At 36.2% G+C, this 16,395-nt stretch overlaps 1 protein-coding gene across 1 annotated transcript in view; it reads right to left on the reverse strand.

Annotated features, from left to right (window-relative positions):
• The window catches only part of CHDC2 (calponin homology domain containing 2), a 128,549-nt gene that overhangs the window by 28,562 nt on the left and 83,592 nt on the right, over positions 1–16,395 (reverse strand). The window contains exons 10-13 of the mRNA XM_009334788.1: positions 14,929–15,063; positions 14,303–14,415; positions 5,629–5,779; positions 4,590–4,678 (exon numbers count right to left, since the gene is read on the reverse strand). Coding sequence (XP_009333063.1) covers positions 4,590–4,678; positions 5,629–5,779; positions 14,303–14,415; positions 14,929–15,063 — 488 coding nt within the window. The remainder of the gene's footprint in view (positions 1–4,589; positions 4,679–5,628; positions 5,780–14,302; positions 14,416–14,928; positions 15,064–16,395) is intronic.

Below are 16,395 nucleotides of genomic sequence, written 5' to 3' on the forward strand. Positions count from 1 at the left end.
TTTAACACAATTTCAGAAGTTTGTTATGTTCCATTCAAGAAAAAGATCTCCTTAAAAAGAGTGGCTTCTATTATCACAGGTAACAGAAACATCTAAAACTATAGAAAATCAATACTGGAGATTTCTAAAGACTTAAGATGCCCTCAAATAAATGTCAGTAAGAGTGAGGCCTGGATGCATGACTAAAATTACACTTTTTAGACTGATTTATTTCCTAGGGATAAATTAAGCTGAAATATGCAGGATGATGAAAAATCCTTTTCTATTTCAACAGCTTCTGATACCTCTAAGTACAATACACTAGTAAAATCTGTAGACATTGATGGAGTTACCAGAGTGGCTGTATTATTTTTTCTGTCTTAGTAAGAGGCAATAGACAGTAGTTTTAGAAAAATCACTGTTTTGTCCTAAGAGAATTTTTAATAAGAGTTATACAGTTTTCCAGCTTATTTCTTCTCTTGCTTAAATTGAAGATGGAGCCCTTTACTCTGCAATATGCTAATGGCATTTGAGTTCTAAATGTTATCTATCTCTCCCATCAGAATTGATAGCATAGAAGATATGAACATTAATTCTTTATTACATCACATTTTGAATTACATTCAGAAAAGACCAAGTGTCTTTTTGGCAAAAAATATGAACAGAAGTAAAGTCCAAACAAAGCAGTCCAACATTTGTTTAGTAGGCTGAGAGTTTGGAGATCTTATCAGAGTAACTGGAAGTTACAGCTAGACTTTTTCTAGCACGCATTACATGAAACAGACATGGCTATTTCCCCTTGGATACAGGCCTTGCTAAACATATCTGCAGCTTTTGGACAAAAATCATTGTGCTGATGTTGGCTGCACATTTCAAAACAACAATCATTAATCACTGGAGGTTCACCTATTGTAGCACACCTGATAAGTGTAGCTTAGCTGTAAGCGCACAAAGCGCACAGGACACTGACAATCAGTGCAGCCCACAGAATACAAATGGGGGACAGTATCGTTGAACGCATCCACCTAAAACACCTATGTAATAGTGTTCTGGTGGCTATAGTATTCTTTCTTGATAGTATTTCTGGGCTGGAGTATTTTTCACATGTATTGTGAGAAGGCTGCTGATGGTGTATTTTCAAACCTAGATCCTGCCTCTATGAGAAGAAATCTGATTGGTCACGCTTTGGTTATCTTTCCTGTAGGCTGGCTTCTTACTTCTGTTGGGGTTTTTTTAGCTACTGTATTATTCCAACTGATGATTATAAATACTGCTCTATGAATAAATAATTATAAAACATGGTTGAAGTGACAGAAGACTAGAGAAATGGATCTCTATAAATAAATTACCCAATATGTGAATGCAAAATCTATCATCAAAAAGGTTTGGAATTAACACTTTCAGTCTATGACTGAAAAATAGTTATTAAACTGTCAATTATTACAACAGTGCAATTCTTAGCATCTGGCAAGTTCCAAAAATTATTTCAGATATTTGTGGTAGTTCTTTCTCTATGCTGAGCCACTTTAGAGTGCCACAAATTTTAGTTCTCAAACGTTTTTGATTCTCTCTTTCTCTTTTAACCTTGACTATCAGTGATTCTGATTTACATCTCACCTCTTCAATGCCCGCAAAGATTTCTGCCTGTTCATCTAAACTTATTGGTATTTATCTCACTGTCTAACAATTAAAGACAGTGAAGGCAGAAATACCTTCTTTCAGACTATAAGTCTTAAGCATAGATCTTTGTTTATATCTCTCCTTGACTCCCATTCCAATTACTCTCTGTTTTTTATTCTTTGCCATTTTATTACCTTTACCACGCTTACTGTGAACTCTCCTTCTCCTTCCAGATTCCCTGTGTTAGAAAACCTGTTCGTGGTCAGTTAAGCTATAATGTCTAGACACAAAATTATATTAACTTATATCAATATATCTACACTAATAACCTCTTATTCTGTTTTTGCATCTCCAGGAGCCTACTGAACCTGTAACATTTTACACTTCACCACAATTAGAATTCTATAGACCGCCTATTTATAAATAAAAACTTGACCTTACTGTTGCATCTTCAAATATCTCTACCTTCTTCATTCCAAGAATCAGAACTAATCCTGTTATAGGGAACTGGAACTAGTTTTCAGCATTTCAGTCACCTAAGTCACCACGGTTGCCCCTATCCCAGCATCAATAGTTCACCTTTCAATCCTAGTTTCTCTAACACTTCTTCCAAATGGTATATTACACCCATTTTTATCTTTTACATGGTATTAATCTTTTCTCCACTGTTTGAGTAAGTTATCTGTAAAGTGTTTTTAAAATGTCACATAATTCTACAATATTTCCATGTCCTAACCTGTAATTCTTTACAATGGGTATGCACACAGCTATACACAAAGATGTCATACTAATAGAATTGTGTAATTCAATATATTATAATTAGCAATTGCCATTTAAAACTCACCTGAATGTTTGCTCTTGCTTTACTTGCCTGGCTTGATATACTTGCTCTGGCTGCATTAAGTAACTTGTGGATTCCAGCAAAATGACTCTGGAGTATGGCAAGTAGACATAATCACCACATTTTTAACTTGCAGAATGAAGACAAAACTCAGTTATTCTAACTTTTAAATGAAGGCTTGTTAAAGAAGCTTATTATTTTCAATTGGGGATACTTTAAAAGAACGCTAAAAAAAGATTTAAACAGATTTTTTAAAAACTAGTTATTTAATAATTTATTAAATCATCTTTATTTAACAACTTAAAACATTTTGCACAATTTAAGCCATGTAATTTTTAAAGCTCATGTAAGCATGTAAAATCCTGAGACACTTATTCAAGGGTTATTGGGAAATATCATAAACTACTACCTCATCAATACCATAGGTAGATTTGTAACTGTAGGGATGGTCTACAGCTACGTCACAACATGCAGAACAATTTCAATTTTCTTTTCAAAAAATTAAAAAAAAAAAAAGAAAAAAGAAAACCAGAAAAATAATGCCCATTTCAGTATTAAGACAAATCATATATATACTTTAACTGGAAATAATTTTCTGAAATGTAACTTATACTATGATATGTACTAAATTAAATGATTGAATAATTGAGTCATTTACATTTGAAGAAAAGAGCTCAAGTAATTTTATTTTGCTTTTGTAAATAATGAATCTATTAAGATAGAGTAAATTGGGTTTTCCCTGACAAACCACAAGCAACTGCTTCACTTTAGTTTTTCCTAGAAGATTCTGACCTTCTTTCCTTTTATGTACATTATTTAGTTGATAGAATGGGTAACATCTAACAAACGGCCAAATGCTAGGCAATGACTAGTTTAGGGTGCAGAATTTACAGCTTTTGGAACTATCTGACATTTGCTATGTATTTGACATGAGGTCAAAGAGGCGCTCATATTCTTCATTTGTCCTTTTCTTAAATTGTACTACATTATACACCTAGTTTTAAGATTTGGAGCCCAGTTTTCTGCAAAAGAGCTACTTCCTTGGTATCACAAGTGGATTTCCTAGTGTTATTTGCAACTAAGCAATGCACCCCCTGACAGAACACTAGATGGTTCAAAACACTGGAAACATGATACAAAGAATCTTTTATTTTAGATTACTGGTTCAAATGCTGCTCAAACTGATAATTACTTCAAGTAGTTGTCAACTAGCTTTTGAGTGATATAAATGGAATTAAATTACTTCATCGCCTTTAATCCATTCTTTCCAAGAGATTTATCCACATCATAGAACTGATTACAGGTAGTCTCACTGACCACCTCACAGACTTTAAAAAAAAGACAGAAGCTAACTAAACTCATATAATTCCCACATAGAAGGCTTATGCCAGAGCACATAGCTGGAGCAGTGAAAACAATCCTGTTACAGGAGTCTATACCAAACCTGTTCTGTGGATGAAAGAGAAATTTTATTTGTAGCCTATGCAACGTGTGTATTAAACAGATTAGTAAAACAAGCTAAAAATGTTATGGAAAATGGTTCTTGTAAATAAATGAATGACATGAACCAATGTTTAGCTCTATAGACTAAAGAGAAAATGTAGAGTCGGACCATATAAACAGGTTTCAAAGGGGCACAGCACTCTCTTTTGTATTAAGGAAAGCAACATTTATAACTCTGCAGTTGTTACATCTCTGATGAATATAAATGAAAACTTAGATTAACTGATAGTGATGCGAGCCCCAAGGCAAAAGCATGTTTTTTTCTTTCGCATGCTTCATAATTTAAACAGCAGGGTAAAGCAGATTGGGGAAAAAATAACCAACTATTAATTAACATGGTTTGTTTCTCTTTGGAATTCTGCTGGACCTCAGCCAAACACAAAAATACAAGCAAGGTTCATGAACTCCATTTGATTAAAACTCTAGCTTTATTGCTTACACTGAGATGGAATTCAATTAAGGCTTATTTATCTTCTTTATTCATTATGATAGCTTCCACTTTATAGTGCTTGTAACAATTTTGGTAATGTAAATCCCTATAATTTAACCTCAAGGTTTTACATTTTTAAGGAGAAGAAGAAAATTATGGAAAAGAGTTGATAAAACAGCATGATCATTATAGATTTGTATTTACAGCATTGTCTACCTGAATATGCCATCATTTCTGAAGGGATTAGTAACGTTTAGGATAACTTTCTTCAGCTCATAACATGGCGATTTGCATTTTAATATATCCTAAAAAAAAGCAAAAAACTATATTAGTATGAAAAAGTTGCAAAACTACATTCATGTATAATACATAAACAAATAGGAAAATATTACAAAGAAGAATAGAACCATGTATTTGACCACTGGTGACTACAAAATTAACATAATTTAAATGCTAGACTTCGTTGCCAGCAAAGCACGGTTAAAGGCTATTTCTTTTTAAACATGCATTAAACTTCATATTTTAAATGCTCTTCAAAATAGTAGCACAGGGCCAAGAATCAAGCTATTTTTTTGCCTTCTTATCTTTCCATGTCCTCTATTTTCTTCTCTTCCCCAATCTTCCTTTCTAACATCAGTGTCTACTGCTATGGAAAAAAGAGAGTCGGGGGGGGGGGGGGGGGGGGAGAGAATCACATAAACACCATCTAAGTTTAGAATAGGATCTATCCAGATCTGCTCAATGAATGTTTGATAACAAATGATGGAACACATGCCTATCTCTGCTCTGACTATTTCTGGGATATATCTTAAATCTAAAGGCTGTCTAAATTTAAAAAGCACAAATAAACCTAGCAACATCTAACAGAAGTTTGCTGTCCATCTACATCTGACAACTGAAATCATTAGGCTGAAGGGGCATATCAACACCTCCACAATGGAATTTCCAAAAGCATTCATATGCTGAAAGGTCTCCAGATTTATTTTCAGAGCAATCAGTGCAAAATTTTTAAATTTATTCAGGATCTAAGTGTGATTTATAACCTTAGGCTTATATATATATAACCTAGATATTCCTCTAGGCTTTCCTCTGCATGTACACAGGCTAATATTGGAAACCTAAAAATTCACAGGTCAAAGGCTAATGCTGATGGTAACTCACATTTCTATTCTTACCTCAGTTAACTTTTGTTTGATACAACGTACAGATGAGCAATATTTTTGTGACAATATTAATCATACAAACATAAACTTACAGCAGGCTCAATATGCTTGACTTCAGATTTCAGAGAGAATGTCAGTGTGGCACCATTTATTCCACCCACATGCTTTGAGATCAGTAGCAACACTGCTTCAGCAGGGCGCAGAAAACGACTAGTGAATTCCACATTTATATTTGTTTGTCTCCTAGGCAAAATAATAATAATAGTTTAAACAGGCACAAAAATGTGACTCAGAATTGACTCAGAAACGTCATTTCAGAAGCACATTTTAGAGTCTTTGTAAGGTATGGGGACTAGAAAAGAAAGTAATTTGTTTTTTCTGAAATACTTTGTTGCAGTTCAATCTTCTGCCTAAGAGCACCTTAAAACATTCTAACAAAAGAACTATATAGATAGAAAAAGAACAATATTGAGTCCTTATTGCTTTTTATGACCTCAGCATATAGCTTAATTTTTCTTCCCACACACAGTAGCACAGAAAGTTCTCTTTCCTTATAATATTACCCTAAGTTAACAACTGATTTAGTTTATGCTCCCCTATTTGAATAGGTTTTTGTGAGTTAAACAGTCAGACATCCTCTTATGCATGTTGTGAGGCAGATCTAGATGTTCTTAATCAAATCCTCATTGAAGATTGAGAAAGAAATGAGTAAAAAAACCCTTCAGAATAATTAGTAAAGCGGAGTAATTAAGAGGTGGAAAAAACAAAGTTCTCTTGTACAAGCAACAGCTCAATTCTCTGATGAAAACTGGAGGAGAGACCACATGGAATGAGAGTTTAGACTAGGTAAGAGTTAAGTTTAGACTTGATTTGCATTAGTCCTGCAACTGAGCAAGGTAAATAAGAAAAGTTTAGTGGCTGAAGCTCGCACTTTAAAGCTCTCAAAATCACTCTCTGATTCTGAGATTAATGTATTAAGATGGCATGAAGGTCAGAAAAATTATAGTGTGTAAGATTGTTCTGAACGCAAGAGAACAGTAGAATCTAAACATATTCTGCCTTTCTCCACGTATGACCAGAGCAGAGCGTGCTTTCTCTAAACAGAAAAAGACCTATATTTTTGGAGTTGCAAGTAGAATATCTCAAAATACATACCAAAAAGTCAGTTGACTGGTTTATACTTTCATTATAATGCCATTCTATATAGTTAAAGAAATTTTAAAATTTACCCCCGACAAACTGTATGAAAGAGATGGCAGAAAGAAAATAATCTATAGTAAAATCTTGAAATGTCTTCATTTACTCAAGCTGATATTACTTAAATAATACTTCAAAGGAATTCTTAAAATATAGGAAAAGGTTATATTTATAAACTGCAGATTTGTTAGTTGTCTTTCTGGAACAGACAGCAGATACTAAAGTCAAAAGGAAGCCTCTCCCCAACCCAAATCAGCCTTCCCCATTAAACAATTAACAGGAACTGTGCAGCCTGACAGAAAAGAATTAAAACAGAGGGCAGAGCGAAATTATGTGTGATTTACTGGTCTTCTGCCAACTGGGAATTCTAAAGCACAGGCAATCAACTAACAGTGGTATGTGAAATATGCCTGTTACATATTGTATCTATATATACTTACACAAGTAAGTGGTGAAGTAGAGGACTTGTAATAGCAATTAGCATACTATGTCTTCAATGGAATCATGTTAATTTACATTTGGTTCACAACTTTCATAATAACAGCTATTTTTTCAAGTGAACTCAATGCACACATCTCTTCATGTAAGTTGAGCAATAACAATGATGGCAGAAGTTCTATAAACCTATTTTGATGGGAGTAGCGGCAGGATTTGTCCCTGGATGATAGCTGCTGTCAAGGAAACTTTCTGGGAGGTCCTTTACCTCATTCTTATGATGGACCAGGGAAAAAAAAAAATAAAAAAAATATATGTAGCATTCTTACTTAAAACTACCTTGGGAGCTGAGAACTGGATGGTGATAAATAGAACACCAATATCTTTTAAAAAAAATTTAGGGAAGATCAGGAGAATAACAGACCTTTAAGCCTCAAACCTCTACCATGCAATGTAGTAGAAACAATTATAAAGAATAAAAGAATAGGATAAGTATAAAAGATATCTACTAAAAACAAGATCTACATAAATGAGATCTAACTGGCAGGAGTCAACATCTGCAAAAGTACGCCTTATAAATCCATGTTCATTAAAGGAGTTCAACAAGAACATCATCAAGGGTGATTTAATTCTTCTATTTCTAACAAAGTCCCTTACTATAGATTTACAAGGAAACTAGCAGACAGGAAAGAAGCAAGGAAAGAAGCAAAGAAACATAATGTAGGAATACCATTAATGGAGTCTTCAAGGGACTGTGACAACTGGAAAGTAAGGAAGTTTACTGATGTTCTAAGTTGCTCCAGGTTGTAAGGACAAAGATTGATAGTGCAAAGATTGCACGACCTTATGAGACAACAAAATGATGAGGAAATTCAGTGTACATAGATTTAAAGAGATGCACACAGGGAAAGCAGTTCTGTGTTTGCATAAAATTATGGCCTCCAAGCCATTATAACTCACCACTGAGAACTTGGGATTTGCAATGGATAGTTTCATGAAAACATCAGTACAGTGCTGGGAAACATCCAGTAAAGCAAATTAAGTGTTAGGAATAATTAGAAAAGGAACAGACAACAACATACATCACCATTAGGCCACCAGATCACATCCAAAGGGCTCAAGCCTTAATTATTGTTTGCACCTCTCTACCCCAAAAAGGATATAGCAGAATTGAAAAAAGCTCACCAAACTGCAGAAAGGATGACTAAAGGTAATAGAATTAACCCAGCATTATCTCTAGGCTAAACACCTAGGTTAAAGGAATATGATATTGCCCCGAGTTCCTCCTAACGCCAGAAGTCTCAGGATCTCAGTTCTGAGAATCAATGATGAAATCCTGGAAGTTCTGAAAACCTGGCTCCTACAGCTTTCGTGTTCCTGCTGTAGAGCCCCCAGACATTACCATTTTTGAGTGAAGAGTTGCTAAGCCTCTCAGAGTCTGAGGCTCCTAAGCTGCCCTGCCATTCAAAACATCCTGGAAAATGCATCCTGGGACTGCAGACTCCCTGAAAAGTACACTGCCTGAGACATCCACTCCCAAAGCCACTTTAAGGATCAAGTTTTAAGGAGTCCACTCTGCTCTTGTCACAAATAGGAATGACAGGGAAATGGAGCGTATGGAACATTCTGCCTGATCTTTGCCCTCTGGCTCATGCAACAGCAGAGAAATCTGATTTGAATTGTGAACTGTTGCCTTCTGTGGCAAAGCCAGCATCAGGGAAAAGACAAAGTTGCTTAGTTTTTTTCTCTATTCATCTGTGTTGTGGTCAATGTAAAGTGAGTGAAAATTCAGCTCATGGAATTGTTCTATAATCTTGTTCATTCTCATATTACTACAACTAGCTCCGTCCACACCCACTTCAGTTGATAAACTGTAGGGGTCAAAAATTCTTAATTTCTTTATCAGTTCAGCGTGTACCATCTTTCAAAAAAGCAAGCAATCAAATTCTCTTTTTTTTGCTATACTTTGGTGTAGGAAAAGAAAGATAAAAAGTTGTTTAGAGGGATCAAATTTGCAGAGTTTAAGGCCAACAGAAATCACTAGATAACACAATCCGAAGTAGTTATACATTGCAGGCTGTTATGTGTGACCCAATCATCCTTCAGTTCCTTCTGATAACTACCATTTGGCAGAAGCATTTTTCTGAGAAAGCACCCCATACTGTCTGAGGCAGAAGGCTGGATTAAATAACTTTCTGAGGTCACTTCCTGTATTATTTTCAATGTTCCGTGATTTGCAAAACCCCTACAGTTAAAGAATTTGTCATTCAGTTGAGTTTCTTCCCCTCAATAGCAAATCACCTTCGCTACTTCCAGGTTGAATTTGTACAACTCCAGCTTCAAGCTGTTGTTTTTATAAAAAGTTTTGTTCTATATTGTTTGCAGTTAAACAGGTTCCTTTCCCAGGAAGGTACTTTTAAATATTGATCGAGTCATCATCATTTCTCTTGTTAAGATACCCAGACTGAGTAACTTATAGGCATGTCTGCACCACATAAGAGAGCTTAGAGACCTTTATGCTATTACTGTTGTGAACTGCAAGTCTATATAGCACAGTGCAGTGCCCTAGAGAGTGGGAATCTCAGATCAAAGATTAATTACGTTATATGCAAGATCTGACACTCAGCTACACTAAGAATGTTCTGATGCATCCCAAAAGCCAGAGCAGAACGACAGTATAGTCTTCGGAAGATTTCCCTGATGTTCAGCTGCTTAGGATTAAAGCCAGTTTCATCTCAGCCAACTGATATAAAATATTCATTCTTGACAGATATTGGGTGTAGGTGGCAAGGTTTTGATAGCAGGGGGCTGTAAGGGGCAGCCTCTGTGAGAAGAGACCAGGAGCTGCCCCTGTGCAGGACACAGACAGTTCCAGCTGGCTCCTTAATGGACCCACCGCAGGACACAGCTGAGCCCATCAGCCAAGCTGGTGGCACCTCTGTGAAAGCATACTGAAGAAAGAGCAAAAACATCAGAAAGGCAGAGGAGTGAGGAAAAAGAGTAAGAAACACCAGTGGGAACATCAAGATCAGAGAAGGAGAGGGAAAGGAGGTGCTCCAGCTGCCAGAGCAGATATTTCCCTGCAGCATGTGGAGAGGACCACACCAGAACAGATACCCACAACATAGTCCATGGAGGGCCCCATGCCAGAGCAGTTGGATATTTCCTGAAGGAATTGTGATCCGTGGATAGCCCATGCTGGAGCAAATTTCTCCTGAAGGACTGCAGCCCACAGAAGGACTCAGGAGCAGGAGAAAAGCATGAGGTGGAAGGAGAAACAGAGAGGAACTGTTATGAAGTGACTGCAGCCACCTGCTCCCCATTACTCCTTGTGCCATTCAGGGTGCCAGGGGGAGAAGGTAGAGGACTCTGGAACACAGAATTGAAATTGAATCTGGGAGAAGCAGGTGGAGAAGAGATGAGGTGATGTTTTAACTTCTATCTTTGTTTCTTACTACAAAGTCTATTTTAATTGAAAATTAATTAAAACAATTTCCCCTAAGTCAAGTCTGTTTTGCCTGTGATGGTCACTGAGAAGCAGTCTCCCCATCTATCTCAACCCACAAACCTTTTTAGCAATTTTTTCTCCCCCATCCTGTTGAGGAGAGGGAGTAAGAGAGCGTCTGGGTGAGTGTCTGGCAGCCAGCCAAGTTTAACTCACCACAGCCATTCGTGAGTTTCTCCAGCTAGTAGCGGACCACAGTATACATTGTCATGCTTCTTTGAAAATACAGACATATATTACATATTTCTGTCACTTTGTTATTATTAGTTTAAAATCGTTGGCATCTCTATCTAATGCTGCATCATTGCTTCATAATATATTTAAGTAACTCCTCTTCATTAGACAGAATGTTCATTAGGAGAACAAGTCTTCTGAGGAGCGGCTGAGGGAACTGGGGTAGTTTAGCCTGGAGAAAAGGAGGCTGAGGGGAGACCTCATCGCGCTCTACAACTACCTGAAAGGAGGCTGTAGCGAGGTGGGTGTCGGACTCTTCTCCCAAGTAATTAGCGATAGGACGAGAGGAAATGGCCTCAAGTTGCGCCAGGGAAGATTTAGATTGGACATGAGGGAAAATTTCTTTACTGAAGGAGTGGTTAAACATTGGAACAGGCTGCCCAGGGAAGTGGTTGAGTCACCATCCCTGGAAGTATTTAAAAGACGTGTAGATGAGGCGCTTGGGGACATGGTTTAGTGGGCATGGTGGTGTTGGGTTGACGGTTGGACTCGATGATCTTAGAGGTCTTTTCCAACCTTAATGATTCTATGATTATATGATTACCCTTTGCCTTTCTGCTCAAATTTTTCCCTGATCTGCTTAGCTTATCAGTTTCCTGCAGTTCATCTCTGCTGGAAAGTAAACACAGTTCTTTCAGACTGGGCCTTCATCTACAGAATCCTCTATGCCAAGCATGCTCACCCAGCACGTCCAACAGGATTAGTCAGTCACACTTATTCCTCATTAGTGATTATAATGACCCACAGTCATCTTAAATCCAATTATAGTTACTTCTAAATATAGGAATATATATATTTGGCAGATAATTAGAGACAAGTCTCTATGCATGACATGTCTTACTTAAAGTCTTCCAGCTCTCCAATCAGAAGACTGACAAATTTCAGTTTCTTTCGCCTCCCTATGAACGCTATGGTTCATCTTTTCAGCTGTAATTGCCTGAACTCTCATGAGTGAATGTTCTCTGAACTGCTAATATTTCCCTTGACCTTTTACCCTGAAACTTTCGCAAAGCAAGCTTTACAACTTGACTGGAGCCCTGCAGCAGGCCTTCACAAGGCAATAGCTGCAATTTTTAACTACTTAGAGTTCATCTAAAGTACCTGTTGTTTCGGTGGGGGGAAAAAGATGGCTAGTATCAAGTTAGCTTGCAGGGAAAGATGAACTAGTGGTGAAGGCATATCCATATTTATATATAATATTAATAAATTCATAAGGAACAGTTTCAATTCAGGGGAACAAGGATGCAGAGATATCTGACCTTAAGCTGTCCGTACCATTACAGATACTCAGAAAGTTTTTTAAAGTATAACTCTTGTTTTTAAACTAGAACTCCTGTTCTCTGATATAGCAAATAGGCTATATTAATTTTTAGTGATTTTTAACACATTGATTCATCTGCCTCCAATCCCATATTTATGGATTATTTACTTCTAAAAGTAGAACAAATAACTTCAATGTGAAGTGCCTCTTTCTAGCTATTTTTACATCTTTTATTCCTGAACAGGTTATAGTTAGTGATGCTAACATTCCTGTCAAAAAATAACTCCGTTAAGTTTTACTAATACACTCACATCACATTTCTTACTGAATACACCTAAAATTCTCCCTCACTTTTTATTTAGGCCATAAATATATTTCTTTATTTCTAGAAGGCTGTTACAAGCCTACCTCATTTCTGAGCTTCTCTGAAGGCATTCTTTCCAAAGAAAGCAGAACATTCTCTCCTACAAATCCTCTACCATTTTTCTTGAGTTTATACAACGAGTAACAATCAGCACTAATAGCAATAAGCCTACACATAATCAATTAAACAGAGGTGTTGGTTTATTATTCATGTTAGTATCACTTCCAAACCCACCTATGATATTATGATCTAATATAAAGCACCTACAAGACTCCCACCCATCCCACTGATGCTTGAGTTCTTAAACACTTCCATCAGAATATTAAGAAAGCCATTAATTACAAAGAACCTATTTTTCATTTAGTGACCGAGATTACAAGTAAGGTTACATTATGACAAACTCTGCAGAGGTCTCCAGTAGATGACTGGCATTTCCACAAGCTTTTATTTCTATGCATTTTTTCAAATGTTTGTTGCTACATATAACGCCAAGCAGCTCTATGACAAGGTTGTGTACATTTACTTGTGTCTTGGTTTTTTGGGTTTTTTAAAGGTGAAGTGAAAAACAGACATGGTATTGACCTTTCAGAGAAACACACGATATTTTCAAGGATTGCGTTTTTATGTTAATCCTTATTTGAAGTAATTGCAAAGAAAATGGAATCAAATCAGCCTCACAGCTCGCTGAAAACACAGCATTACTTGTTGTCCCTTCTGCATCTATTTACAATAGGCATGTCATTTAATACTGAAATATTGATCATCCTTAAAGAGCACTGTATTTATGTTGAGTCTTCTTGAATTTGACAATATACATTTGAAATTTTTCTTCTTCACAGGTTATTTTCATACAAATGTTGACCTTCGCTTTCCTTTTTACAATCTCTAATCCATTTTATCTGCAAAGGAATATCTTAAATAGACTTGCAGACTAAACTTAAAAACTCAACTGACAGCCAGAGTCACTGCTACATCCCTCTTGTCTTCACTAGTTAAACAGGGATTAGTGAAATTCCTGTATCTGGTCATAAAGTCACATAGCACAGAAAGAGTAAAACATACTTAGTGAACAAAAAGACGGTGATATACCATGAGTATTTCTGCTACCAAAAAAGTTAACAACCTAATGTTTTCCCAAAATTAAATCTCTCCAAAATCCTTAGATGGCTTTCAGAAATGTAAGATAGAGAAATAACTACATTGCAGCTGCAAGTTTCCATCTTGGTGGGGAGGGAGGATGGGGGCAAAAAGCAGCAGTCTAACACTATTATCAAACCTGTGTCATGGTCTCTTAAATTCCCAGCCATGCTTCAATTAAAAATAAGAAACAAAAACTGAGATCTTAGAAGACAGAATTTTTACCTGCTCATGCTTCCACAATGCATTGATGTAAAAAATGTGAATCAAGTTCAGAGGAGGTATTTCAAATTTAGTTGGGGGGAAAAAAAAAAAAGAACAGTAGATCCAAACTGAAAATCAAAGCTTTCAATACATTGGGTCAAAAATATTATTGGACACAGATGACTCATCTAATGATCTGAAGACTTGTATTCTGCTCTTAAAGCTCTATTGAGCTAAACCGCAAGTGTCCCGTTGATAAATTACTCTGGATTTGTTCTAGGTTAAGGAGAAAAAGCCTGAGCTTTATACTGACTAATTTTGCCCTGTTTCTAGTTGAACACATACCTAATGTTCGACCACTATTAAATTAGTAGTTTGTATTTCCATACTGCTAGATTTATTAATAACACTAAAAAAATCATTACTTACTTAGGGGCAATTGTGACAGTGTTTCCTTTAGGTAATGAGAAATCATCAGCATCTCTTCCTACAAGAATAGCACTGTACATCAAAGTTTTACTGCTTGGGTTTTTCAGACGCACCTATCACAACAACAACAACAAAATCAGCCATTTTTATTAAATTTGTAGAGTATAGAAGGTGTATTCTGCAGCTAAGTTCCAAAATACAAACTAAGGATATCACAAAATAAGAAAGTACCTCGAATAACTAGGCAGATCATTTTTCTTCCTAAGGAGTATAGACTTCCCACAGACTATCTATCCAACCTCAATTTTTCTGACTACTCTTCTTGCAGTGTAAACTGGACTCCTATGCCTGTTAGTCTCTTATTCCTCTCTATCTTTGATCTCAGATTTTTCAGATTTGTACATTTTTTATGTGCTTACAAGCATAGGGAAAAAACAGCAGCAGAAATCAGGATCCCAAGCCTGAAGAGAAAGAGAAGATGCATGCTTCCATCTTCCATATTTAGCAGCCAAATGACATGAAACCCATTAATTCTTTGTTGTATTATAGACATAATATAAACGCATATATACATACAGTGTTTTAACCTTGTAATGGTACAAATCTAAATTCAATGGTATCAGTACCTGTTTAACAACAGTTGCATGGAGCGCACCTGTAAATTCTATAGTCTTCTTGGGTAAGTAGTGAGGGAGAGTTTCATGTAGGTAGACACACAGAATAAGCATCATGACAGGGTTTGGATCACAGATATCAGTGGCCTAATATTAAAAACAAAAAAAGAAAAAATAACCAGATATTCAGTTACAATTTTGCCTGTGTAGTTTAGAGATATGACGATGAAGAACAAAAAAGTTTAAGGTAATTGTTATTATACAAATATTCTCAACCTAACTTTTAATAACTGGATTAGGCCCATAGCTAAGATGAATATGAATCTTGTCAGTGCACGAAAAAAATTAATTCTTGAAGACCATTGACATGCTCTGGTAATGAACCTAGGCTAAAAATTAAAACCACCTTTTTTCCCCCGCAGTTCAGCAGAAACAAATGTTCATTTTATTAAAATGAAGCATAACAAAAAAAGCAAGTAAAATTCACTGACTGGAAACACGTCTTTATTATCTTTTAAAAAATCTTTTAAAATCTTTCGGATTACTATGTAAAATACCATCCCAAATACTCCTAGATAGTTTTGCAACTGTTTGTGAAGACATTGTCGCCATCCAACTAACAACTATATACTTATTTTTATTGCAGATGCCAAATTGCTTTACAAAAGTTAGCAAGTATTACTGCATCTCAAATATTTGATTTACAGAAATGAACTTAAATGGCAACTGCAAAACACGTCAAAGCTTTAGTCCTCAGCGATTCTGGTAAGTCACTCAAAAGAGAGGTAGAAACTCTTCCATCAAATACGTGAACTTTTCAGAAGGTTAATCAAATAGTAAAGAGACTTAATGATGTAAGTGGCTTCCCACAAATACAGGCAGGAAAGATCCGGCTACAGTTTTAAACAAATAAAATCCTGTACTTCCTAAATCAAACTCACTAAATTAAGTATTTTAAAACTTCATGCTTAGTAACTTATAATGTTATTATAATAAAGTTGTCTATAATATACTACATAAACTTTTACAACTGCAGTTAATTTCTCTCCTGAATAAAATATCAAGTCATACTGAAAAATACACACACTTGGGACTAGATTTAAGCAGCAAACTACTGCATTAACATGTCATCCCATTAAAAGGTACCTTTTTTACTCAAGACATTTTATTTGGATCCTTTACATAACTAAGAGTCATTCAATCAATACAGCAGTATTTTGAAAAAGACCCTCCTTTGCCTAATGCCTAGAAAGCAACTACCATTCTAAATCTTCTCACCTTACAGGAAACGTCTGTACTTTACAGGCCTGTCAGCCTGACCTCTGTGCCAGGGAAGATTATGGAGCAGTTCATCTTGAGGGCACTCACAAGGCAGGTGCGGGACAACCAGGGGATCAGGCCCAGCCAGCACGGGTTCATGAAAGGCAGGTCCTGCTTGACCAACCTGATCTCCTTCTATGACCAGGTGACCCGCCTAGT

The sequence above is a fragment of the Pygoscelis adeliae genome, unplaced genomic scaffold, assembly GCF_000699105.1.
Source record: "Pygoscelis adeliae isolate BGI_AS28 unplaced genomic scaffold, ASM69910v1 Scaffold91, whole genome shotgun sequence".
In the NCBI taxonomy this organism is placed as follows: domain Eukaryota; kingdom Metazoa; phylum Chordata; class Aves; order Sphenisciformes; family Spheniscidae; genus Pygoscelis; species Pygoscelis adeliae.